The following is a 25,480-nucleotide window of genomic DNA, read 5'->3' as shown; positions in this document are numbered from 1 at the left end:
GATATAGTATATACTTTTTTCTAGCTTTTTTTTTGGTACAAAAATTACATCTCTATTCTGAAAATTCAATTTCGTATTATTTTACACGATGTTCCACTGTTAAAATACCCGATGTATAATAATTTAGAATATAGGGTTTGGGTGCAGTGCTCCGAACCGAGTTGAATTTATTAACCAGACTTACCAGTCATCTATCAAAAGCAAAGTGGTTTCTTGGTGTAGTTGGTTATCACGCCTGTCTAACACACAGGCGGTCGCCAGTTCGAGTCTGGCAGAAATCAATTTTTTTTTCTCATCCGCATTGTAGCGAAGAACCTTGCAATTTTGTTGTAACACGCAAGAACAAAACGGCGGAATTTAAATCGTTGCAGTTTATAACGAACGCCTTACAGTTTGCAACGACCACCTTACACTATACAACAACCGCCTCTTATCTTATAACAACCACCCAAAATACCAAAAACAGAACAAAAGCATAAAAATCCAAAAACATATAAATAACTCCAAATAATAATCACAAAAATACTTGACTTCTTATTAACTTCTTACTTACTTCACTTCTTATTTTACTTTTTCTTTTTATCAAATAAATATTCTTTTAAAGAGGCAAATTATCTCTTATTTTATTTAACATCAAGAACAAGAAGTCCCTTGAAGCTATCATACTTCATTGTAAAACCCCCTTTTATTTATCTTTTTTTTTTTATTTTACCTTTATCAAAACAGTCTGATCTACTTTATAAGATCTGGTGGTCACTATAACAAGCGAATCAAGCCAAATCTGACTCATATAAAAGCAACTCTTATATCAATTACACCCAAATCTGTTTATTTAAACCTTAACTCGACACTCCCAAACAGAGAAACTACTATAAACCAAATCATTACATTGTCATGTCTTTTGTTTTCTATTTTTTGGCAAGGTTACAATTCGTTCTTTATCAAGACTTTTGGACGAGTTACTGAAGATGACTCATGAAGTAGACAATAATGAACTTTCATCATGACTCACAAAATATAACTATTGTGACAAAGTCAAAAAATGAAAAAAGTCAAAAAAAAATGAGAAAGGTCAAAAAAATGAAAAAAATGAAAAAAGTCAAGAAAATGAAAGAAGTCAAAAAAATGAAAAAAGTCAAAAAGAGAAAAAAAAAAAAATTAATATAAATATCCCAACTATTTAGATGAAGAAAAAGGACAGTACAGTTCTACTCACATTTTTTTTTATATTTTATTCAATAAACAGGAAACCTTCTCATAAAAAGTTCCTGATCCCTTTATTTTTTTTTATCTTTACCTTTATTTGATTTTAATTAAAAGATCTGGTGGTCACTACAGTACCTTACTCTAAAAATTTCAAGAAAAACTTCTCTAAAACACACAGCCCAAACCAAACATACTACTGTAATTTTCTTTAATGCTAATGCTTGTTTGCGGGTTTAGGTTTTTAAGTATGTACGTTTTGTCGATAGTGACCACCAGATCTTGTTAATAGTAGATCAAACTTGTTAGAATAGGTTAAACTCTTGAAGTTTAGGAATAGGTTTACAATGAAGATTATTGACTTCAAGGGACTTCAGTATTTTAAAATAGAACACAGACCAAAGGGTTTCAATTGAACACTTGATGGATTTATTGTTTTATAAAATAAAGAAAATATAAAAAGAATATAAAATTCAGAAGTAAAGTGAAGTGAAGTCAAAATAGGGATAAGATATAAGGGTATTTATATTGTTATTTTAAAGGTTGGCTTATTGTACTTGTAAGTTGTTGTTTTGTATGGAATTTAAGCAGATGCCTGATAAGTAGTGACCACCAGATCTTATGTATAAGATCAATACGATGTTTCTTGATAAAAGTTAGAGTAAAAAGTTTAGGTAAACAGGGACTTTCTTGTTAAAGTTTGTTAATTATTGAGTAGAAATATATGATTTATTTAAACTAACTGACAATTTCTTCATAAAAAGATGGGATATACAGTAGGTCAAAAAAATGCTGCAAGGAATTGCAAAATTCATGTTTTACAGATGCTTGTCCATGAATACTGCACCAAACTATCTCAAACTTTGACTGTCTGTGCCACAATAGAAATGGCATTTATTCGTCAATTTTCGGATATGGACAATGGTTATTGGTGGAATTTGATACTGCTAAAGGTAGCATTTTAAACATCCTGTATTTTTTACTTGCTTACACATGTTTGAAATAAGGAATTTTAATACGACCCAACCGGTTGCCATCACAACTTTTCTCACTTTTGACGTGATTAGAATGCTATCTGCATTTAAGAGTGCTTACAATTCTTTTATTTTAAATTTTATATTCCCTTGTTTAAATCATTTCTCTTTTTTACCTTCTCGTCAATTGCATGCATAAATGACTGTCAGAGGAGAAAGCAAACGATCTCAAACAGACATTAACCGGATCCACATCAAAATATGATATTGCTAAGGAGACTGGATTACATGAATCAACTGTTAGTAGATACTTTATAACGTTGTTTTCAAGTAGGACAGTGAGCTCAGGTGATAGACCTGCAGTAGTCTCCAAAGTGACGAAGTGGTTAATCAAAAGAAAAGCCATGCAAAGGGTTCTAAAGGCTTCCAAAGAGGTATACCGGGAGCCAGTTGGATTTGGCTACGATATCTCATACCAGTCAGAAATTAACGTACTGAAATCAATGGAGTTCCATTTTCTGATAGAAAAAAAGAAGCCATTTCAGACAAAAACGCATACGTAGCATCAGTTAGAACGGCTCAAGGAGCATCAGGATTAGGCAATGAGTGACTGACAGCAAACAGTGTACTTTAATGAGACCAAGCTCAGCGTATAGGGCTTTGATGATGCTGATCACTATTGGAAACGGCCAAGTGACCTTCTTCAACATCATGACCTGGATTTTGCAATCAATCACGGAGCTAGCAAAATGATGCCCTGGGGTTGTATAATCTCTGAAGGACCAGGATATGCTTGCTAAATTTACGATGGAAACTTGAACTCGGGTGTTTACCAGCATATTTTGAACACTACGCTTCGTGATACTATGAAGTACTACAATTTCGACTGGTCCAATATTTAGTTTTAGCATGATAATAACACAAAGCACAAGGCATAATCTACAATAGCCTAGTTATGTAGTCACCAAGAGAGCTATGTTAACTATTGGCCAGCTTAGATCCCCGACTTAAATTCAATCGAGCACGTAGGACATCAATTGAAGTTGAAATTCAACTATTACGAATATAGAGCAAAGAACATGAATGTGTTTTGGGAACGAGTTGATGAAATATGAATTGACTTCAATAAATAACTTTGTCAAAGGCATGTAGATAACATTTCGGAAAGAACTCAAGAGATTATTAATGGAAAAGGAGGACCAACTAAATATTAATAAATAAGTTTGTTCTGTGAAAATTTTCATTTTTTCTAATTTTCAAATTGCGCGCTTCTTACTTCCTTCAATACTTATCCAATAGGGCTTAAACTCTTTCAAACTTTTCACAACATGTAGGAAATTTACTGTGTGGGAACAGAGGCAGTTTGTGCCATTGTAACAGGATGTGCGCTACAAAAACCAAGAAAAATGGATTCCTTGCAGCATTTTTTTGACCTACTGTATATATGATAATTTTTTTTTTCTTTTTTTTTGACCTTTTTTTTTTATTTTTGCGGCTATTGTTATTTCTTTGACAATGGTTGTTAAAATAACTTAAGTTATTTTAACAATCCATGTCGGAGTTGTTTCGTACTTCGTCCAAAAAGAGACCATTCTCACAATATGTTTTTGGTTTTCAAGCAAAAGAGTTGATACTCCGTTTTCAAATAGGTTGTTACGCAAAAGTTCATTTTCTAACTGGCGTGGTACTAAAAAAACTTGACTGTATTGTGAGATTGGAGTTTGTAAGGTTTTTAGAGTGTTAAATAGGTTTGTATTGAATAAGTCTTGATATAAGATCAAAGGTTTATGTAGGATTTGATTCCAAAAAGAGTAATGATTTGAGTGTGAGTTTCTTGCGTTAAGTGACCACCAGATCTTTTGAAGTAGATCAAACTATTTTGAGTAAAGTGAAATAAAAAGATAAAATAAAAGTAAAATAAAAAGGATTTACAATGAAGTGTATATACTTCAAGGGACTTCTTGTTCTTGATGTTAAGTAAAATAAAAGAAAAATAAAAGAGATTTACTTTGAATGATATTTATTGAAATAATCAAAAGTAAGTATGTCGTATTTACCTTAATAATTTTCTTAATGTCGTGTGAGATCACTCAAAAGATTCTTCAACTAATAATTTGACTGTATATCATATATAGCCCAAAGTGCTATATACGATAAACAGCCCACACAATTTATACCGTACTACCTCGGACCCTAAATCACATTATTATATTCTAAGACGTAGTTTGTATTGAATGGGCTCTCCCTCTCGTCCTTACTCAATAAAGAGGTTCAAGAGACTCATCGATTTTTCGACTTATTTTATTACTTTTATTAATCGAGAGAAATAACACGCCTATTCCACAAGTATAAGCAAAAATAAGTATAAGTAAGTGAAGTTAGAAGAAGAATAAGAAATATTGGGCTATTTATATATTTTTTTGGTTTTTCTGATTATGTGTTGTTTTTGGTGATGTTTTGATAAAAGTTTTTGTATGAATTCATAGAGTTATATTAATACATAGAGTTGTATGCGTTTGCATTGCTGTATGAATTCAGGCAAGATTCGTGACACCAAGAATTGAATTTTCTTCGTTCGTTGTGCTACAGTATATCTTTCACTACAAAATAACACTGTAACTTGTTAGTACTTGGGACTTGGCTTGTGTTAAAGTGATGTAGATTTGTTTAAATTGAGGTTTGAAGTCTTGAATGACTTGAGTTTAGGTAACATGATTGAACGTTTAACAGTTCTTTAGAGTAAATTGTCTTTGAGTAGTGACCACCAGATCTTTTTAGATCAATAAGGTTAAGAATAAGATTGTTTGATAAACGATAAAAATAAAAGGGATCTTTCTTGATTTGCGATAACTCGGGTATCAGATCAGAAAGAATAAGTAAAAATAAAAAGAAAAGGAAAGGTTATTGTGATCCAATAAGAAAAGATTGCTTTTTAAGCGTAAGAAGATTTGATTTATTGAATTGGATCATGTTATTTTGTTTCAAAATATTCATCTTATTTATATAAAAATTGGCGTGGCTTATTGTTTGTGTTGTTTGACATCTATGTCGAACGACATCAATGTCGCTGGACATCAAAATTATTCTTGTGATCAGCATTGTTCTCTTGATCTAAAATTTCATCATTTGTGCTACAGCATGCCTTGATTTTAATGCACCTTTTAATTTTTGTGCTGTTATTTTGTAGTATGGTTGGTTTAGTTTGAGTGTTTTAGAGAAGTTTTTCTTGAAATTTTTAAAGTAAGGTACTGTAGTGACCACCAGATCTTTTAATTAAGATCAAATAAAGGTAAAGATAAAAAAAAAATAAAGGGATCAGGAACTTTTTATGAGAAGGTTTCCTGTTTATTGAATAAAATATAAAAAAAAATGTGAGTAGAACTGTACTGTCCTTTTTCTTCATCTAAATAGTTGGGATATTTATATTAATTTTTTTTTTTTTTCTCTTTTTGACTTTTTTCATTTTTTTGACCTTTCTCATTTTTTGACTTCTTTGTCACATTATAATCTGCATCCTTACACTGCCAAAGTTTGCTGCATTGTGTTACAATATTTTTGTGACAACATGACACAAGAACAAGCACGACAAACAAAAAATTGCTCGAAGACATGTAGATTCCATGTTTCAGCCCGACGGGGGGGTCGAACCCCCAACCTTGAGATTAAGAGTCTCACGCTCTACCGATTGAGCTAGCCGGGCTACTTGATATTGATATGTGCTATGTTGGTCAGGACCGTCTCTGCTTTCCAAATGAAACACCGATGGGTCCGGGAGAAGATGACCGGAATAGACTAGGGTATGGACCGGAAGGTTATTTGACCCTGAGTGGTGGTCGTGCTGAGACTGAAATGAAGGAGGAAGTTCAGGGTCCTAAAGAGGCACTACGGCGCAAAAAAACACCGCATTCTGCTCACCTTAGCAATTTTTTTAGTGGGAGCTACTTCGCTCTTTTGGTTGAATTTAGCGAAATATTTGACTTCATGGAGAGGAATTAAGGCCGAGGAGTTTGAAATCGAACGTACTAGGTGGTCTCTTTTGGCGTATATATCCAGTAAAATGGGTAGGCTTATCGTTGCATAGGGTAGTATTAATGGGTAGGTTTATCGTTGCATAGGGTAGTATAAATGGACAGGTTTAAATGATTTAATAATACAGTGCTTTATTTATTTAATTATGTATTTAATAGTGTACATTTTTCATTTGATTTACACCAAAATAAAAAAAAAAGAATAAAAAAAAAAATACAATAAAATAATAAAGGATGAACAAATCCAATACATTCATAAGCCATTGCTTACCTGTCCTCGATGATAATATCCAGTGCAGCTCATTTAGTAGATTTAATTACATTTGACAGCCTTTATCACAATCTACTTTACATTTGACAATCTTCATTACAATCTACATTCAACAAGATGATTAATATTTAAATTCTTGAAATTTCATTATTATGTACCAGGATTGATTTTTTTTTATATAATTTGATAATAAATATCCATTGCCTTATACAATCACTACTGTCTTTCCTCAAGTGCATGCTCGTGTACTGTATTAGGTTCAATAATGCTCTATCATCATTGTTGTTATCATTGGTATCATTACGGTCACTTCATACGCTTTTTTCATTGCAAAATAAAAGAGAGTACTAATATCTAATGAATAAAAACCATTAGTCAAGAGAAAAATAATAAACAAATAAATTATACCTTTCATCCTGTTTAAACATATGATCTATACAATACGCTGTTAGCTAAGGCTCAATTTATCTAAAGTGTATGCACTATAATCTTACCTAATATCAACAGCAAATGCATTATGAAACAACACATCAAGTACAGTACACAAAAGCAGTGGATGAATAACTATGTATAGTTGCGACAAACTGGTCTACAGCATGGTATGGTGTTGACTATATACTTAAATTGTATACTACAGATAGAGTAAGTAAGATGGCAAAGATAAGAAAAAAATGCAAGAAACTATACATGTAAAAAAAAAAAAAAAAAAAAAAAAGGTAAGGGTTGTTACATGTTGAAATCTAATCATAAACGAACTTTCTTTAATTGGTGAACCATTAGTTAAAAACATCTTGTTTAAATAAAGTAAACATGATACTTGATGTAAAGAAAGCTAAGGTTTACTATAAGCAAAAGAAAAAAAGAGATAGTTAAAAGATGTACAGCATCCAACAACTTTATACCATGCAATAAAATAAAGGATTGTTTTCTCTCTTTTGTAAAGATTAACTTTTTGAGTTGATTAAGCTTTAACTATTTTGATTTCAAAGTACGATGCATATCAACAATAGCTAGAAGTATCAGAAACTGTCAACAAAGTAAAGTAATGATAGTTATAAATAATAATAATAATAAAAAAACTAAAAGAACAAAATACTTTTTAAAAAAAAGATACTTTAAAATCCATGCAAGTTTATTTCGTTGAATTAACGTCATAGGACCAATGACATTGAAGAATAAGCTAAGGCATATAAAAAAAGAATAAAAAAAAATAGTTAGCATTACCATCCTGAAGATTTAGTCATGACGAGACAATCCTAACAGACATCTAGCAAATAATAGTGTACTTTATTTAACATAAGATAAAACAAAAAAAGAAAGAGAAAACGAAAGCAATTATATTCTTCTCTTTTTAGTTGAACGACGAGCAGCAGTACGAGTACCAGAACGGGTACGAGAAGAACGAGGAGAGGGAGGGAGAAGGGAGACAGCAGAAGACAAGGAAGTTGCACTAAATCAATAAAAATTAATCGTTATGATCATAGAATATTTTTGTTTTTAAAATTAAACATACATGTTAATTTCATTGCCATTTCCTTCTTCTAATTCGTGAGGGGAATCCAAGTCAGGAAGTAATTCAAAATCAAAATTTTCCTCAGGATGTGTATCATTTGTTTGTTCTGCTAAGTGGGTGTTTGTCTCCATTGAGCTACTTGTAGTGTTCGATAGTTTATTGTTTTAACTAATATGGATATAATGGTTAATCAAATGGACGTTTTTGTAGAAAAAGAGTACCTTTTTGTTGTGGTAATTGCCGTATGACTTTGCTAGCAAAACTTGAGCTCCCCAGCTATTAACACATCGACCTAAAGGGATACTTGCTCGTAAAGCGAACTCTTCAAGCTCTTTATATGCCGTATTTTTATAAGCAACAGGAATGTACTTCCATGATAGCTTATTTTTGTCGATGTGTGCATCCGCAAGAAGTTTATTGCTTAAATCAATGCAAATAACTTGTGCAAAACTGTTTAGCTGCGAGTGATACTTTTTGGCTAAAAGTCGTTTATTATCGAGTATTTCGTTTGAATCCTCTGGCTTATCAAGAAGATCCATTGTTTCTCTTATAAACGCCTCTATACATATTGTGTTGCTATGTTGACCATCACCCAAGCTTGTTGGAAATCGTGGAATATCCCTACGACCGCTCTTGAGTGCTGGTGAATTGAATAGAGGAGGCTGTTGCTGATAAATAGCTGATGTAATGTATTGTAAGTAAAAGACATCCTGATTCACTTCCTTTTTTTTTTTTTACCTTGTGGAAGAGGGTAGTTTATGAAATTGTTTCGCTCTATCATCAGCTTCAACTCGGTCATTTGTTGCTGAATCTCATTTTTCCAGGCTTCAAATTCACTTCTCATAACGTTAACCGTTCTGTTATAGTTGCGGATTTCGTTAACAATTCGATCAACGTTGTAAGGCATAGCAAAAAGATGTAAAAGTAGAAAAGTATTAGTTTGGTAGAACCAAAATAAACAATGATTATATAAATGCCTAGAGTTTATATACTTTTCACATTCATCTATTAACATATGTACCATGTAGTGCCGACTAAATATCAAACGGCATGATGCAAATCTATGCACTTGCTCCTTAATAGTTTGTTCAACTAGAGAAGTGGTGTCCACTAGCACATTTTCATTTCTACTGATAATATTGTTTAATGTAAATAATGCGTTTAGTTACTCTTTGATTATCTTTGCAGCAAGGCACATAGTAAAAAAGGGAAAAATGCTACGATTATATTCAAAAATGAAAGATGTAGACTGATATTAACAAAACTAATAAAAATATTCTTTTAGTAATTTGCGAGATTGCTGTTGCCTATATCACTTCTATAAACTCGATTATTAATTGAAGAAAAGTATTCATTGTAACGATGATCAATTCAGGAGCATTGTATATGATATCTTTAATTAATTTTTGTATTAAGGAGAAGTTACCTTTTTAGTTTGTAGTATACTTGATAAAAAAGATCACCATTCCGTGTAAAATACCCATAACAAACATCGTTTGCAAATATTTTATGCTATAATAAAATGTGGGAAAAAAAACATTTACATAATACTTTTAAAAGAAGTAAAACACTATGACATGTTCTTTTTAAAGTTGTAATCATTACATAGTAGATGAGCGAGACTACAGAATGTAATTTTTTCAAAAGATAAGTTTATATGTTCTAATACCATTTCTTTTATTGTTTTTATACTGACTTTAAACGACTTATTATGAATAATTTTAATTTATTTCTATGTTATATTATGTTTAGGTTACCTTTGTTATTGATCTACATTGTATTGTTTATTACCTGTATTTACGTTAAGAATTTAAGGAACTGGCAAATGTATATATTACTATATCAGATTATACATACTAGTTTTAAGTGACAAACATCAACAGATTTATTATTGATTTTTATTTAAAAAAAAAATAAACATAGCAAAATAAAAGAAAAATGAGCTTTATACTTAACTTTAGCCTAGATAACAATTGTCTCTGATACCAACAATTTTATATTAACCTCTGATTTCTCTATAAGTATCTGCGTTTTAGTATTATATTTTCTATACTAAAGGCTATCTTCTATTTACATATGCACATTGTAATGTATGAGCCAATGTTTGTTTACGCCCTATATTAATTCCCGCGTTTTGTTTTTGTTATTTTTCTTTGCTTTTACCTATTACATTCCAAAAATGGCAATGGATATGCATTAGATGTACGGATCATCTCTATAATCAGCATTACCCCATACAGAACCATTGACTAATTCGGTAGATTTAGCCACCTATAGCCAGATAGGCATCCTGAGGAACCATGATTTTCATCTGATTTCTACAATAAATACTTTGTACTCTTATTAATTTTGACTTGAACAATAACACACTGAAAAGTATAAATACCTTTAAATTACTATTGTCTGCTCTTCATCTCTTTTTTTAACCTTTGTCAAAAAATTAACTTTCCAATGTCTCAAGCTACTTCTTATCCTTGTAACCTTTGCAAACGCTTTGTTGGTGTTACCTTTGCTAAGTTGCAGTTACATCAGATACGTGGTGGATGTATGTCACATTTTATCCGAGAACATAGAGCTGGTGAACTGTCACTGCAAAATTCTACTTTAGAAACTACTTCAAATGATGACTATGATAACGATGCTGATACAAATATTGATGTAGACGTTGATGTAGACGTTGATGTAGATGTTGGCATGGAAAGCATGTCTAATGTTAGCGTTGGATCTGTTGCTTCGTCACTTGCTGGTAATAAAAAATTAGGAATTAGTGATTGTTTATCATTATTGCGTTTTGCTAATATATCACACTTTCATCGCTCTAGATAATGCAGTGGTTTATGAGTACACTGGATCCAGCTTGCAACTCTCGGCGGTCGAAAAGGCTGCTGTTGAGCTTACTCGATTGGCTGATCAGCACGGTGTTAATCGTCAGTTCAAGAGAGATATGATGAATACTATAAACAAAACGCTATTAAGCAAGATTAGTGACGATGCTCTCAATGGTAGATTAATAAACAATGTAAAATTCCTCATTACCTCTAACATAAATCCAACAGAGCTTGGTGGTATGATGCCTAGTCCCGATACAGTTTCAAGATGGATATGCAGTAGTCATGATGGGTTTCAAGTTGTTTCTCATTTTGATGTTTGTCCCAATGGCTGCTTCTTATACCCAAAGGATGATGCAAATATCTTGTTTTGTACTAATGAAAATTGTCAGCTTCCAAGATATAGAAAGCATGAACAAGCTCTTGCCCTTCGACAAGCTGGTGTCGATTTGAATGATGAGTCCTTCCCTTCTTTTGTTGCTGTTCAGCAAATGGCTGTTGTATCTGTTGGTGCTGCATTAGCACAAATGATGCTTGATGAAGACAAGAGAGAATTATTTAAGTACCGTGCCGAACAAGATTGTACACATGAAGATGGAGTGTACAGGGACATCTTTGATGGTAAGGTGTATCAAGACTTTCTTTTCAATCAGCAGCAACTTTTTCAGGATGATAGCGACATTGGGATAGTCTTGTTTGTTGATGGATTCCAACCAAAAGTTCAAACAGGAAGCACATTAACAATCATTCATTGCTTAGTGATGAACATAAGTCCTTCATACAGGCAAGCCTATTGTTATTAAGCCTAATCCTTAGATGTTAACCATTATTCTATAGGCATACTCGCCATCATACAGTTGTTGGAATAATTGTTCGAATGTTTTGCAATTTTATACGTTTTGCTTTGTATCTCTGCAGTCAGATACGATAGAGCTACGTACGATACCTCATTAAAAAGCGACAGCTTTCGCATATAACATATAAAACGCTAGGGGTCTGGAATTATTTCCATATATAGTAAGACCAAATTGCGTCAAGCATATGCATTCGAACAATTTTTCCAATTGAATCATCTTTTATTTAATACCGTGTATGACCGCCTTTAGCTTTAATAACTGCTCTACAACGAGCTGGCATACTCTTGATATATGCTTGGCATTACTCTTTGGTACAAGAAATACATTCTTTCTCGATTCTAGACCAGAGATCATGCAGTCCTTTATCCCTATCTTCATCTAAGCTCAGCCTCAGCTTTAAATGGTGCCAGAGATGCTCTATAGGATTCAAATCAGGACTTTGAGCAGGCCAACTGAAAGTATGCTCTTCTTTTAACCCATTTTCCTTAAACCAAACATGAGCAAGCTTTGATGTGTGCTTAGGATCACTGTCGTGTTGAAAATAAATAGATTCCTGTTGGTAACCATAGTACTTCAGACTGTCCATCAGTGTAGTTGACAGGATATGAGCATAATCTGATGCTTTCATAGTACCATTTTCAATTGCGCAGCCATATCCAGGACCATCCCACGTCATACAACCCCAAAGCAGCACACTGCCAGCTCCTCCTTTGACTGTAAGGTCAAGATGATGAGGCTGCAATTTGTCACCAGGTCGTTTCCAAAAGTACTTACAGCCATCTGAACCCCAAACATTAATCTTGGTCTTATCAGAAAGCACTATACGTCTCCAGTCATCTTCTGTCTAATCTTTGTGAGCTTTAGCCCACTTTAGTCTAGCTTCCATGTGACATTTTTTGAGGAGAGGCTTTTTCTTCTTAATTTGGGTATCGAAACCCATACTGTGAAGCATTTTTACTGTACCAAAATAGCCTATCTTGTGACCAATACTGTTTAAATATGGCCATATGCTCTTTGCAGTCTTAAGTGAACCATTTACAAGCTCTCTCTTCAGGTAATTCTTTGTCGTTGAGCTTATAGTAGTCTTTTTACCAGCATGACCTCGAGTACGTTCAGGTGTATACAAGCCCTTGTGCTTGCTCAAAGTGGACCTTGATACTCCTGGAACACGTTTCATAATTTCTGAGTATGATAAACCCTTTTTCAACAGCGACCGGATGCTTTCTTGCTTGCTACGAGATAAAGTATATACCATGATATAAGGACGTATAGACTGTACGAGATGGAAGGGAAACACCGTAAAACACAGCCTTATTTATATATTTTAAGCACCGATTAATAGCAAAAGCGTTGTTTCATAATTACATCATTTTGTAATGCTGTATTTGTGATGTCAGAAGCGGCAACGATATCATTATTATAGAATGCATTGAGTTGGAAAAATTGTTCGAATGCATATGCTTGACGCAATTTGGTCTTACTATATATGGAAATAATTCCAGACCCCTAGCGTTTTATATGTTATATGCGAAAGCTGTCGCTTTTTAATGAGGTATCGTACGTAGCTCTATCGTATCTGACTGCAGAGATACAAAGCAAAACGTATAAAATTGCAAAACATTCGAACAATTATTCCAACAACTGTATGATTACTCTGGCCATCATACCTGGTCCCTCTAAGCCTGATAATATTATGTCTTTCCTGCGACCAATTGTTGACGAAATCAGAAGTCTTGGAAACAATGGTTTTCGAGTATTAAAAGATAACAATGTAATTTACAAAGGCAAGGTTCACTTGATGGGTGTTATGGGTGACATTCCTGGTGTTGCAGACTTAATGAATCATGCTGGCCATATGGCATACCATGGTTGTCGTATTTGTGATGTTCGAGGTGTATCAGATGGTGCGAGATACTTTTTACATAACGGCAATATTCGATCAAAAGAAAGCCTAGTACATGGTGATCCTGTAAGTTTTTTTTTTTTTAAAAAAAAAGTTATGATTGCTTACGATACATCACAGAGCCATCAAATGGGACAAGTACCAGAGCTGCTCACTTCTCTTTCGACGTTTTGTGGTGTAGAATTTTTTGGAATTGACGAGATGCACTTGATTGGCAGAGGGATTGGACACCTTATTTTCAATATTCTTAACGCCAGTTTCAATGAATCGTACATCATTGAATCAGGTTCATCATACAGCTTCAGACTAAAAAATCCACTTCGAAGAACCAATGGTATGGCTATTGTACAGCGCCAGATGGAAGTATGTGCCTCCAAAGTCCCCCAAATATTTGAAGGCTCCTTTCGTGCTTCCTTTGGTCGCTACAGAGCTGTAGATTGGCAGAACTTTCTTTGCGTGATCGTACCAAATATCATCTTGCCTTACCTAGTCGAATACGAAGCAAAGAAAGCGTTGATGTGTCTAATAAATGGCTGTAATCTGGCACTCCGTCGAACATTAAAGGAAGAGGATGTGAAAAAAATGGAAAGGTGAATACAAAGTAGCAGAAGTTCGTTATTACATTTTACTTACTAACAGTATTTTATCATTTAACATAGTGATGTGGAAACATGGCACAAATACTTGCGTGATCAAATCAACGTTGGTAATTTGTCAGTCAAAGTTTTCACAGCCAACAACCATTATCTGGGTCATCTTGGGCACATGACCAGACAGCTGGGGCCCATAAAGAATTATAGCTGTAGATCAACGGAGAGAACAATAAAAGAGTTTGCAAACAAGATTAAATCGACCACAAAGCCTGGAGTTAACAGCTCCAACGTTTTGTTGAACATCGTCAACCTACAACAATATGGAATTACCACGTCTCTAGCTAACAACGATCAAGTGAATGCAGATCAAAGCTCTCCTGTATCGTTTGTTTCCCATTCTTCAGGCAACGATCAGTTTCCGCAATTATGGGATCCTGCTGATGAAGCATATTTGTTATCAAATGGAGTAATCACCCCTGATCTGCGCGATCAAGATCTTGTTGTTGCACTTCGATCCTATTACAGGCGACTTTATGGTGATCAAAGCATAATCGATATTGGAACTAATTCTATTTTGTTTGCTGAACGGCTTTGGACCGATTCTATCGTTATTTCTTCCCTGTCATATCGCAAAAAAAAAAGATTGACTACAGCAGCTGACAACTTTGTCTTGTTCGAAGCTGGACGATATCGAAGGTAAGTAATTTTATATGGACATTAAATATAACATCAACTAACCTTTTTTTTTTTTAGTTTGAGAAAGTGTTGGTTTGTTGGTGAAGTTTACACATACTTCCAGCATACATATGGTGATCAAGTACGCTTTCTTGCAGCTGTAGATGTGATGAAAAATCACAAGCTTGATCAATTTAATATACCAATGGTTGAAAAAGATGTTGAACGTAAGCATTTTGCTGTGTTAGATGTGGCAGACATCTTGGAATGTGTTGGGTTACTCCAATATTCAGCAACCAAAAATAAGTTTAAAGTTATATGGCCATATATGCGTTATGATGACAAAGTTGGTGGTAGACATGATGGTATGCTTTCCGATCTTTAATGCCTTTTTCTTCATTTCATTTATGCAATCTTCTTTTATTTTTTTATGCTTTTATGCCTACGTCTATGATTTAATAACTTCTTTTTCCACGTTCCTTTTTTTCTAATTACCATCAAAACTTCATTCAAAATATAATTTAATCTTCTCTTATGTATCGCTACATTCATATCAACCACTCTTTGCTTATAACCCAAATAAATTCTATTCATATGTTACTATGCTTAAAACTTTTTAGAAGAAACTATTTTTATACCTTTTCAAGCAGTAATAAAAAAGAACCGTTTTCAGAGTCGTTAAACAGAGGTTCGGGTTTTGTATCTACAGTGGGTCAAAAAACTGCACCAACGCAACTCAGTTCTTCTGAAATACAAGTATAGCTCTGTCAGTTTAACAGCAAACATTACGAAACTTGGAACAAAAAGAGTTACTACCGTTACTATTTATTGACAAAAGTTTCAAAGACAGATGCGGAGTATTGATCTAAAGAACACTCAGCAAAAAGAGGAGGTCGGTTGGTGCAGTTTTTTGACTTTTAAAATGAAAAGGTATTTGATATCATATGTCCGGACTGAGACTATTCCGGCAGATTTAATCTAATCTTTCCTATATCTAGTCAAACTGGGGACCTTAAAATAATGATTTTTGCAATTGTTTTCTTTTTTTTTCTTTCCTGCTTTACCCAAACCCATTGTACATCGTCAGTATCCATCCATCATTAGAAATGCCCAAAAAGCTTCCATCCGATATTCAAAACAGTATCAAAGCATTATTAGAGAACAGTGCTGGTCCTGCAGTCATTGGGAAACGAGTTGGAGTGCATAGAAATACCGTCAATAGGTATGCAAATAAGTGGATACATGATAGAATACGTAAAAGAGGAGGTATACCGAGCATTGTGGCAGAGTCAACACGTCGATACATCAAGAGACAAGTGATCACAGGTTGTTTGAAGGCTGCCAAGGATGTGCAAATGAAGTTGGAGGAGCTTGGACACCCTATTTCGTATCAATCGGCAATTAATGTCTTACATTCAGTTGAAATTTATGCTGAGATCAAAAAGAAGAAGCCATTATTGACTGAAAAGCACAAGAAGGCTCGATTAGCATGGTCAAAAAAGCATCAATATTGGACAGTACATGATTGGCGACGTGCCGTCTTTTCTGGTGAGACGAAAATCAACATTTGGTGCTCTGATGGTGGCAAGTATTACTGTAAAAGAAAATGTGATCGTTTACAGCCTCACCATATCGACGTTACTGTGAAGCATGGAAGCGGTGTTCTCATGTTATGGGGCTGTATAACCAGCGAAGGACCTGGATACGCATGTCAGATCTATAATGGTACCATGAATTCGGAGTTATACCAAGAAATCCTTGGTACAAGTCTAAAAGACACTATGGAGAACTATGGTCTGAACTGGGAAACGTCGGTATTTCAGCACGATAATGATCCCAAACATCGATGAAAGTCTACGACACAATTAATGAAGGATAGTGGCATGATTTACATTGACAATTAGCCAACACAAAGTCGAGACCTTAATCCTATTGAACGTATATGGTATCATTTGAAGTTAAAGCTGAGTATGTATGATAATAGGGCGACCAGCATCCATAAACTGTGGCAAAGAGTCGAAAATGAATGGAATTCGTTTACTAAGGAACAATGCATCAAATATATAGACAGTATGCCCGACAGAATACAAGCAGTCTTAGCAGAGAAGGGTGGATCCACTAATATTATAAAAGTCAAAAAACTGCACCAACCGACCTCCTCTTTTTGCTGAGTGTTCTTTAGATCAATACTCCGCATCTGGCTTTGAAACTTTTGTCAATAAATAGTAACGGTAGTAACTCTTTTTGTTCCAAGTTTCGTAATGTTTGCTGTTAAACTGACAGAGCTATACTTGTATTTCAGAAGAACTGAGTTGCGTTGGTGCAGTTTTTTGACCCACTGTATTAACAAGTTGCACTGCAAAATGATATGCTGTTTGACACCTTCCATTATCTCTACAGTTTTACGTTGCTGTTACAGGAATTTACAACCTTATATCCAATATACTAATCAAAATAAGATTTTTCATTATGAGTACTGAACTTGTATGTTTTTTTTTCCTACCATATAGACTTTTTTCTACTAAATATTTCATAAAGCACAGTGCTGAACAAAGAGTAGCTCATACTCTATAGGTATACGTTAGACACAATATATATTAATAAGCATTCATTATTTAACTTTAAAAAAAAGCTAAATCTTGTTAAGTAATTGTAAAAGCATGCTATTCAAGTTTCTTCTATAAATCACTAGAATCAAAAGTAAGCATATTTTTCTTTATCATAACTATTTACTTTTACACTTTCACGGAGCCATGTGTTAATCGACCAACGTATAATTATAATTCAGGATAAAAAAGCAATTTTGGTGGAAAGGGGCAAATAACTGGATTAAGGTACAAGATAAATAATAACAATTTAATTATTAAGAAGAGTTTAGAATAGTGAAAAGTAATTATGAGCCGTAAGAATTTCGTAGCAGGATTATGTGAAGAAGGAAAAGAAGTACAATCGGAAGTTTTTTGTACTTTTTGAAACACTTGTAAGTTATAGCGACGTCATTTCAGAGCATTTGCAAACGCGTTTTTTTTATTATATTTTTTTTTTTGTATTGTTTTTGCAAATTGGATTATTTAAATCATGTAAATGATTAAAACAATCATTGGTTCTATTATTCTTTAGCAACAAAACAAATAAGCTCCTTTGGTTTCAATAAACTGAATATAACAGAAAAAATTATAATAATAAAGGACAACCTACTCAAACCAATATTTTTACTGAATGAGGGAGTAATTTATAAATGAATTACTTTATTGTATATGGCTTGAACTTGATAATAGCATGTACAACCCTTTTTTATATCTATTACGTATTTATAATCTTCAATTTATTTCTGCATATTTAATACAAAACAGTAAAGATTCACAACCATCACAAATCACTCTCAGTTCAATTAATATAAAAAGGTTGTAATGTAACTTGACTAGTCAAAGTATATTGAAGCAGTACTATAATTGGAAACAAAGAAAAGTTATGGCAATCAAAACATGTCTTGTTTAAATTTGCTGAAATAAATAAAACTAATGGTACAGGCGCACTACTAACTCTTTGCCATAATGCTTACATGTCTTCTTTTTCACAATTTAAGTTTTCTTTAAAAACATGTCAGCTGGAGTACAAGATGTAAAAGTGATTTAGGATACGACAAGTGACAGAGGCATAAAAAAACGTGAGCTTTGTTTTTTTTTCTTTTTTTATATTCTGGGCCGTGATTGAGTTATAAGTCGTTCCTTTTTCTTGTTGTTGCATATTATCTATTCTAAAAACAATCGTAAAATATAGTTCAAGAAAGAAACAAAAAAGAAAATTGCAGAACTTTTTTAAAATAAAAATAAAAAATTGTGCACAACCTACTTTGTGATTGCTCAAAAAAACTAATGAATAGGGATTTTTTTACGACTATTACAGTCATAATGCAGAAAACTGCGAGTTGTGCAATATGGCTGTGTTATATCTTTTTAACAGTGTAAATAAGGTTGTATATAGTTTTAAAAGTGATTTTGCCAAGTAGATTCACTTTATTTCAGCATTTATTTACAGAAAAAAAAAAAGTGGAGCAGTAAAAAAAGGCTGGAGCATTTTTAAAAAAATAATGTGGAGGACAATGAAAAAACAATAAAAAATTAACATTTTTGGTAATCAAAACGATTTATAAAGAGTAAAATAACTTCAGAAAGTAAACCTTGCGCCGTAGTGAGGGTCCTTATCCTAATGCTTGATCAGTCGCTAATGAAGATGGTAATGGTGGCCTTATGTATTTTTTGAAGAATAATGGTGGTCCCATTAAATTGTAGATGTATAACGGAGTGGCTAGCAGCCAATGAAAAGTATAAAAGGATGTTTGATTTTTATTGAATAAAGGATATACAGTCTTCTCTTTTCTTTTTATTATATTTCTTTTTACACTTACTTTACGCCTTTAAAGTCAATACTAGTTCTCTTTTTCCTGGTTACTGTTTTAAATTTCAAGCTATTCAAGGTAAAGCATAATCAGGGGAAAAGCATATATCACTATGACGAAGACGTATTTTTGTCGGGAGTCGCCTTTGATTCCTTTTTGATTTTTAAAGCTGATTTTGTATTCAAACGATGTGATGTATCCATCATTCATAACTCGATATGAAAACAGTATTAATAAGCTACATGTAAAATATATCCAATAGATAGGCTACAGGTTGATTCGGATAATCTTCATCAAGGATAAGATGCTGCGTAATTGCACGGTTAAACTATATTAAATCCAGGAACTAAATCACAGTCAGCCGCAGTCAATCATATACGAATATTCTATGACAAATATAACAATAGAAGAACACGTAACCCTTATCTATTTGTCATCAGCTAGATCATACTCATTAATTATTAATCCATGACATGAAATATTATCCGTGTATGATGTTATAGGTAGACATAATAAAATAATAAATTATGCTATAAACCAAACATCTCCAACACTAGCATAGTTGAATCATAAAGATCTGACGATGAATTATATCATAAAGAGTAATGAATGTCTTGCATATATAATACCAACTTGTTATAGTAATGAGTCTTTGCATAATCTCTTTTATGATCCAATGTATTAAGTTGCATTGAGACTATGTATGTCAGAATAGAATATTGTTTTTCTTGCATAGTAACTTTATTGATCTAAACGAATGATTGAGAAATAATCCTATCGATAATCCGATTGGTGCCTTAATAGCTCCTGTTGTCTCCATTATTAGGTTTCAGTCTTTCTGTACTTATTTAGTAACCGAGTTTACTCAAACCCAATAACCATTCAGGAACAAAATACAAGTGCCGTCTTAAACAACGATTCCATGGATGACTATTTATAAATGCAACACTAGTAGCTTAGAACAACGATTTATAATATAATTATACAAGATAAGATTCCATGGAACAAGATATGATGACAATGCCCCAATCCAGAATGAAACATCAAGAAAGAACCAATTGATTTAACTCAATCGTCCCCATGAATTATCATTCAAAAGAATATAAATATCCCACCTAAATCCTGATTGAAAAAAGGACAACTTTAACTTGGATATAATCAAGAATAAAAAGTATCTCAAAGTAATTATCGTTTTGGTGCTTTTTTATTTCTTTTTATCTTCGTCTATTACATATGAAAAGTATAAATAGAGTACAATTTTCTTATTAAATAAAACAATCTCTTTATCGAGTCTCGTCCTCTCTTGTTCCTTTTTATTCTTGGATAAATCACGATGCTACTTTTCATGGCGATTCGAATGGTATGCTTTTCGGTGTGGTTGGATAATTCTAACGGACGTTATTGAAGAAAATGTAAACGAAAATAAGGGGAAAGGAAAATAATCAGCTTCACCGCATCGGGAATTGAATGAATGGAAGTCACAATTGGCCGACATTATTTTTCTTACCCATTATTTTCTACCCTCACAGGATACATCAAGAAGACGATCTCTGGACGCATTGTTCACCCAATGTGCCAGCACACCAAACAGAAAAAAATGTTGTACAACAGTAACTGATTGTAGTTGATATTAATAAATATAAGTCTTAATACAAGATCATAATTAAAATAAAATAAAATACAAGTTTATTTAAATAAGATCATACAATCAATTCCAATTAAACATGTTCTTTTAGAATATGTATTGTATTCATGAGAATTCTTTGATAAGAAGAAGTATCAACTAAAATAACCAAATCCAATCCAATGTCAGGAATATTGCTAATCTTTCACATAATTGAAATAACGCGTAAAATAACGTTATTCAATTCAGTGAGGAATTCCCAGAATAAAAGATAATCTATGACAGGCATACAAAAGAACAAATGAAAAGTTTTCATAATCATAATTATAGATAACACTTGCTAAAGTACCTGAATATTAGAAGAACGATAACAATAGAAGATATCAAGCCACTCACTCAATAAGATATAAATACCTGCCTTCAATTAGAATAATTTTTACTTTAACTTAAACTGAAATAAAGATCAGTCTCAAAAAGTACCCAAACTGTTTCTTGATCTTTGTTTTTACCTTTTCCTTTATTATTTAAACCATTATATAACAAATGCTTCCGAGTTGTTACGTTTCTGCATATTCATAGAGAGGCTATTAAATGTGACAAGTGGGTGCAGGAACCTCTTGGCGGCTTCTTTTCTGCCCGTTTTCCTCTGATTTAAATCTTCATCGATTGGAGTAGATAAGGTACTATTGTCAATGTTCTCTTCATCTACTGAGTCTAAAGTAGAAATGGCTTCCAGAAAATCATCTTTGTCTTCTGCTACAGATGTACTGTCGGGCTTACTATTATCTTCTTCTGACATTTCCGTATCCATTTCTTGAAGGTTACTCAATATAACCGTCTCTTTTTCGGTATTCATCTGCTCTACATTAGCTTTCATCACCCTAGAGCGGTGGGTTGCCACTTGTTTTCTTTTACGATTCCAAGGGGCATCAGGACATTGGGCTTTTAAATGTTGAGTACTCTCACAGATAAAGCAAGCTTCTTTTCTACGAAGAAGAACTGGACAATTCACCCATGTATGATCATCAACATGGCAAAGATTGCAAATGGGCTTCATATTGCTCCAGACAATATGTAAATAGTGATCTTGTTCCCAAGATGGAATTTGGGGTGTAAGAGACTCATAACTTTTTGTTTTATCCTTGACAAGAGTAACATACCCTCTGCCATTAAACCAACCACCATCCACTGTATGATGGAGTCCTAGTTACAACATGCTCCCATACTTCTCAAATAACTGAATCATCAACGGTTTCAACTTGTCATCCTTTTCATAAGGAATATTGGTGATCCCTATTCTGATCACATCCGAATTTTTATCCATCGTTGCTTGTACTTTGATTTTTCTACCGAGAATCAAAAACTCCTTATTCAATGCTTCCATCTTATCTTCTTCATTATCAAAATTAAGCTCAATGTACTGATGGGCTCTACCAACTTTTCTTTCCCTAAGGTCTATGCCTTTAGGAAATTGGTCTCTGAGAACAAGGTTAAGGCTTCTACAGTGCCTCACAAAACCCTTCAAGTGTTTTGGTTTTTTTCGTTTTTTGCTTGTCACCGAGTATTAAGTACAGCAATTGGTAGCATGCCATACCTCATTTGAAAGCCACGATGATAGGGTACTTGGATAATATTCAAACTCCGAGTTTCATGTAATGACCGTGGAGTAATAGCATTTTAAAAACAGGCACACACTTGAAGGGTTTTGTGGATTTTTTACACTACCTCAAAAAATTGTTCATTTTGAACCGCCTTTTACACATTTCGTACTGAATCTGCTTCGCATAATCCCCAATCAGCGCTCAGCACAAACCATTATGAAACACTGCTTCTCAGCTATTTACTACACTGTAAGCATATCACGTGCTATGCGTAAATGCTGGAAAATATCCAATCAAAAATCAAAATCAAAATGAACAATTTTTTGGGTTTTTGTCGACATTTTTTATTTTATTAGCTAATAATTAATCTCACCGCCCTTTTCTTTTAAAACAGTTGTAGTCTTTGCGGCATGCTGCATACGAACTGCTCGCAGTATTCCTTTGTAATTTCATTGTACCAAATATCTGCAACCCGTTCAAATAGTTCTTTCATACTTAAGAGTGCAGTTTCATAAGCATACAGCCGGACTTTTAAGTAATTCCATAAATTCTCTATAGGATTTAAGTCGGGTGAATATGCTGTCCAATCCAGTAGCTGCACCTTGTTATCTACGAACCATTTTTGTGTTAGTCTAGATGTATGCTTTGGATTGTTATCATGTTGAAGTATAATGTCATCCTTTGACATATCGTATTCTTCTAATGAAGAGAGCATATCCTCCGTCATAATATTGCAATACAGCTCTGAATCTAAACCTCCGAGCACTTGAGTGATATATCCAACTCCGTTTGCTGTCAAACAGCTCCAAAGTAGTATACTACCGCCTCCATGCTCATAAGTTTGGTTGGCGTTGTGATCCTGCAGAGGCCTTCCTTCTTGTACTCAAGTCCATTGTTTACCATTTGAACCCAAGCGATTGATTTTTGTTTCGTCGCTAAAGACTACTCCTTTCCAGGCTTCCTCTGTCCAACCTATATGCTTCTTGGCAAACCGAAGGAGCGCCTTTTGGGAAGAATGCGTTAAAGGAAGAGCTGTTGGTTTTCGTCGAAATTGAAATTTGGAGCTTTTAAGAAGGTTTCGCACGGTCTGGCTGCAAATATCCGAACCTAAGCCACTTAAGTCTCTGGCAGCGAGCTCTCCGGTCTTGTACACACCAGCATTGAACCTGCGCCATACAAGGCGCGCGTCGTATATGTTAAGTTTCTTGGGTTGACCTGCTTGCAATACGGAGTGATGGTCTACTTCTTTCGCAATGTTCGAAATAGACCCTTTAGAAACATGTAACTCGTTGCTGATAGCATCGTACGACTTTCTTCTTCTTAAAGCAGAAATAATTGCATTTCGTTGGGTTTCTGAAATTTCGCAATTTACCATTACTTGAAATGTCGAGATGGAGCAATGAGAGATTACAATGGGAAAGCAAAAAAAACAAAATCGACCAGGGCTGCCTTGGAATAGCAGAAGTAGTCACGGGTAAAAATTATGATAGCAGTCACGAGTTAGTCCTATTTTATTTGGGAACATAGGCGTAAATTTAGTTCATATTCAAAAAAACCCAAAAAATTGTTCATTTTGATTTTGATTTTTGATTGGATATTTTCCAGCATTTACGCATAGCACGTGATATGCTTACAGTGTAGTAAATAGCTGAGAAGCAGTGTTTCATAATGGTTTGTGCTGAGCGCTGATTGGGGATTATGCGAAGCAGATTCAGTACGAAATGTGTAAAAGGCGGTTCAAAATGAACAATTTTTTGAGGTAGTGTAAAAAATCCACAAAACCCTTCAAGTGTGTGCCTGTTTTTAAAATGCTATTACTCCACGGTCATTACATGAAACTCGGAGTTTGAATATTATCCAAGTACCCTATCATCGTGGCTTTCAAATGAGGTATGGCATGCTACCAATTGCTGTACTTAATACTCGGTGACAAGCAAAAAACGAAAAAAACCAAAACACTTGAAGGGTTTTGTGAGGCACTGTATCTTTAAAATTCAAGCCTTCAAATTCTGAAGCGGCAATAACGATAGGGTGTTTATCAATAGCTTGAAGAAAAACTGTTTGACTTTCATGATTAGCTACGTTATTAACATCTGGCTTGTTGCGAAATGAGACACTTCGTTTTTGGTTTTTAACTGTTTGCGCCCATGTTTTGAATTCAAACGGTTTGTTGTTAGGATTATGGCGGGAATCGGCTACCCCAGGAGGATTATTAGCCTTGCCAGTAATGTCGTGATTAATAGCGGAAAGAACCATAATAGTAGTAGGGAAATACAGGACTTTTACCGAGACTTTGCGGTTTGGACAAACAATTTAACGAAAGTCCGAAAATAATTTTACGAAAAATAAAAAAAATTAACGGGATGGTACAACAGTTTTTGCAAAAATGAACTTAATTTTTTAAGACGGAAACAAATAAATTTTACATTCTAAGCCATTTGAATTCACTATGAGTGACATATAATTTTACTATATGTTAAAGTTGAATTTGAGTGTTAAAAAATAGAGTGGACTGAAGACTTATGTTAATCATATTATTTTATTGAAAAAAAATAAAGCGAGTGGTTTATGTTGTGTAATGGTTTAGGTAGTAAAAGAAAAGGTGTAAACAAAAATAAAGGAACAGTTTGAGTATTTTTTGAGACTGATCTTTATTTCAGTTTTAAGTTAAAGTAAAAATTATTCTAATTGAAGGCAGGTACAGTAGGTCAAAAAAATGCTGCAAGGAATTGCAAAATTCATGTTTTACAGCTGCTTGTCTATGGATACTGCACCAAACTATCTCAAACTTTGACTGTTTGTGCCACAATAGGAAGGGCATTTATTTGTCAATTTTGGGATATGGGCAATGTTTATTGGTGGAATTTAATACTGCTGAAGGTAGTATTTTAAACATCCTGTATTTTTTACTTGTTTACATACGTTTGAAATAATGAATTTTAATACGACCCAAGCGGTTGCCATCACAATTTTTCTCACTTTTGACGTGAATAGAATGCTATCTGCATTTA

General features: G+C 33.7%; 10 protein-coding genes and 2 non-coding genes across 12 annotated transcripts; 5 read left to right on the top strand and 7 right to left on the bottom strand.

Annotated features, from left to right (window-relative positions):
- Nucleotides 1–207: 207 nt before the first annotated feature.
- Nucleotides 208–281, top strand: RO3G_19183. The gene has a single exon. It is a non-coding gene; the product is annotated as a tRNA-Val (tRNA).
- A 1,686-nt stretch (nt 282–1,967) lies between these two features.
- On the top strand, nt 1,968–2,168 carry RO3G_14776 (uncharacterized protein; the record flags this gene model as incomplete). The annotated part of the gene is made up of 2 exons (XM_067669360.1): nt 1,968–1,979; nt 2,028–2,168. The coding sequence occupies 2 exons, from the start codon at nt 1,968–1,970 to the stop codon at nt 2,166–2,168; spliced, it is 153 nt and encodes a 50-aa protein (XP_067525461.1).
- Nucleotides 2,169–3,190: 1,022 nt separating this feature from the next.
- On the bottom strand, nt 3,191–3,549 carry RO3G_14775 (uncharacterized protein; the record flags this gene model as incomplete). The annotated part of the gene is made up of 2 exons (XM_067669359.1): nt 3,191–3,380; nt 3,521–3,549. The coding sequence occupies 2 exons, from the start codon at nt 3,547–3,549 to the stop codon at nt 3,191–3,193; spliced, it is 219 nt and encodes a 72-aa protein (XP_067525460.1).
- Nucleotides 3,550–5,804: 2,255 nt separating this feature from the next.
- RO3G_19182 lies at nt 5,805–5,877 on the bottom strand. The gene has a single exon. It is a non-coding gene; the product is annotated as a tRNA-Lys (tRNA).
- A 1,934-nt stretch (nt 5,878–7,811) lies between these two features.
- On the bottom strand, nt 7,812–8,120 carry RO3G_14774 (uncharacterized protein; the record flags this gene model as incomplete). The annotated part of the gene is made up of 2 exons (XM_067669358.1): nt 7,812–7,926; nt 7,990–8,120. The coding sequence occupies 2 exons, from the start codon at nt 8,118–8,120 to the stop codon at nt 7,812–7,814; spliced, it is 246 nt and encodes an 81-aa protein (XP_067525459.1).
- Nucleotides 8,121–10,440: 2,320 nt separating this feature from the next.
- Nucleotides 10,441–11,620, top strand: RO3G_14773 (uncharacterized protein; the record flags this gene model as incomplete). Its single annotated transcript, XM_067669357.1, has 2 exons — nt 10,441–10,735; nt 10,812–11,620. The coding sequence occupies 2 exons, from the start codon at nt 10,441–10,443 to the stop codon at nt 11,618–11,620; spliced, it is 1,104 nt and encodes a 367-aa protein (XP_067525458.1).
- A 355-nt stretch (nt 11,621–11,975) lies between these two features.
- Nucleotides 11,976–12,929, bottom strand: RO3G_14772 (uncharacterized protein; the record flags this gene model as incomplete). The annotated part of the gene is made up of 2 exons (XM_067669356.1): nt 11,976–12,518; nt 12,633–12,929. 2 exons carry the CDS (start codon nt 12,927–12,929, stop codon nt 11,976–11,978), a joined length of 840 nt encoding a protein of 279 aa, XP_067525457.1.
- Nucleotides 12,930–13,367: 438 nt separating this feature from the next.
- On the top strand, nt 13,368–15,230 carry RO3G_14771 (uncharacterized protein; the record flags this gene model as incomplete). Its single annotated transcript, XM_067669355.1, has 4 exons — nt 13,368–13,643; nt 13,698–14,167; nt 14,237–14,866; nt 14,924–15,230. The coding sequence occupies 4 exons, from the start codon at nt 13,368–13,370 to the stop codon at nt 15,228–15,230; spliced, it is 1,683 nt and encodes a 560-aa protein (XP_067525456.1).
- A 721-nt stretch (nt 15,231–15,951) lies between these two features.
- Nucleotides 15,952–16,695, top strand: RO3G_14770 (uncharacterized protein; the record flags this gene model as incomplete). Its single annotated transcript, XM_067669354.1, has 1 exon — nt 15,952–16,695. The coding sequence occupies one exon, from the start codon at nt 15,952–15,954 to the stop codon at nt 16,693–16,695; it is 744 nt and encodes a 247-aa protein (XP_067525455.1).
- A 4,705-nt stretch (nt 16,696–21,400) lies between these two features.
- Nucleotides 21,401–21,925, bottom strand: RO3G_14769 (uncharacterized protein; the record flags this gene model as incomplete). Its single annotated transcript, XM_067669353.1, has 1 exon — nt 21,401–21,925. The coding sequence occupies one exon, from the start codon at nt 21,923–21,925 to the stop codon at nt 21,401–21,403; it is 525 nt and encodes a 174-aa protein (XP_067525454.1).
- Nucleotides 21,926–22,854: 929 nt separating this feature from the next.
- Nucleotides 22,855–23,196, bottom strand: RO3G_14768 (uncharacterized protein; the record flags this gene model as incomplete). The annotated part of the gene is made up of 1 exon (XM_067669352.1): nt 22,855–23,196. One exon carries the CDS (start codon nt 23,194–23,196, stop codon nt 22,855–22,857), a length of 342 nt encoding a protein of 113 aa, XP_067525453.1.
- Nucleotides 23,197–24,350: 1,154 nt separating this feature from the next.
- Nucleotides 24,351–24,725, bottom strand: RO3G_14767 (uncharacterized protein; the record flags this gene model as incomplete). The annotated part of the gene is made up of 1 exon (XM_067669351.1): nt 24,351–24,725. One exon carries the CDS (start codon nt 24,723–24,725, stop codon nt 24,351–24,353), a length of 375 nt encoding a protein of 124 aa, XP_067525452.1.
- Nucleotides 24,726–25,480: the final 755 nt, after the last annotated feature.

Source organism: Rhizopus delemar, genomic scaffold (assembly GCF_000149305.1).
Source record: "Rhizopus delemar RA 99-880 supercont3.14 genomic scaffold, whole genome shotgun sequence".
Taxonomy (NCBI): Eukaryota; Fungi; Mucoromycota; class Mucoromycetes; order Mucorales; family Rhizopodaceae; genus Rhizopus; species Rhizopus delemar.
This window is presented reverse-complemented; position numbering and strand designations above follow the sequence as displayed.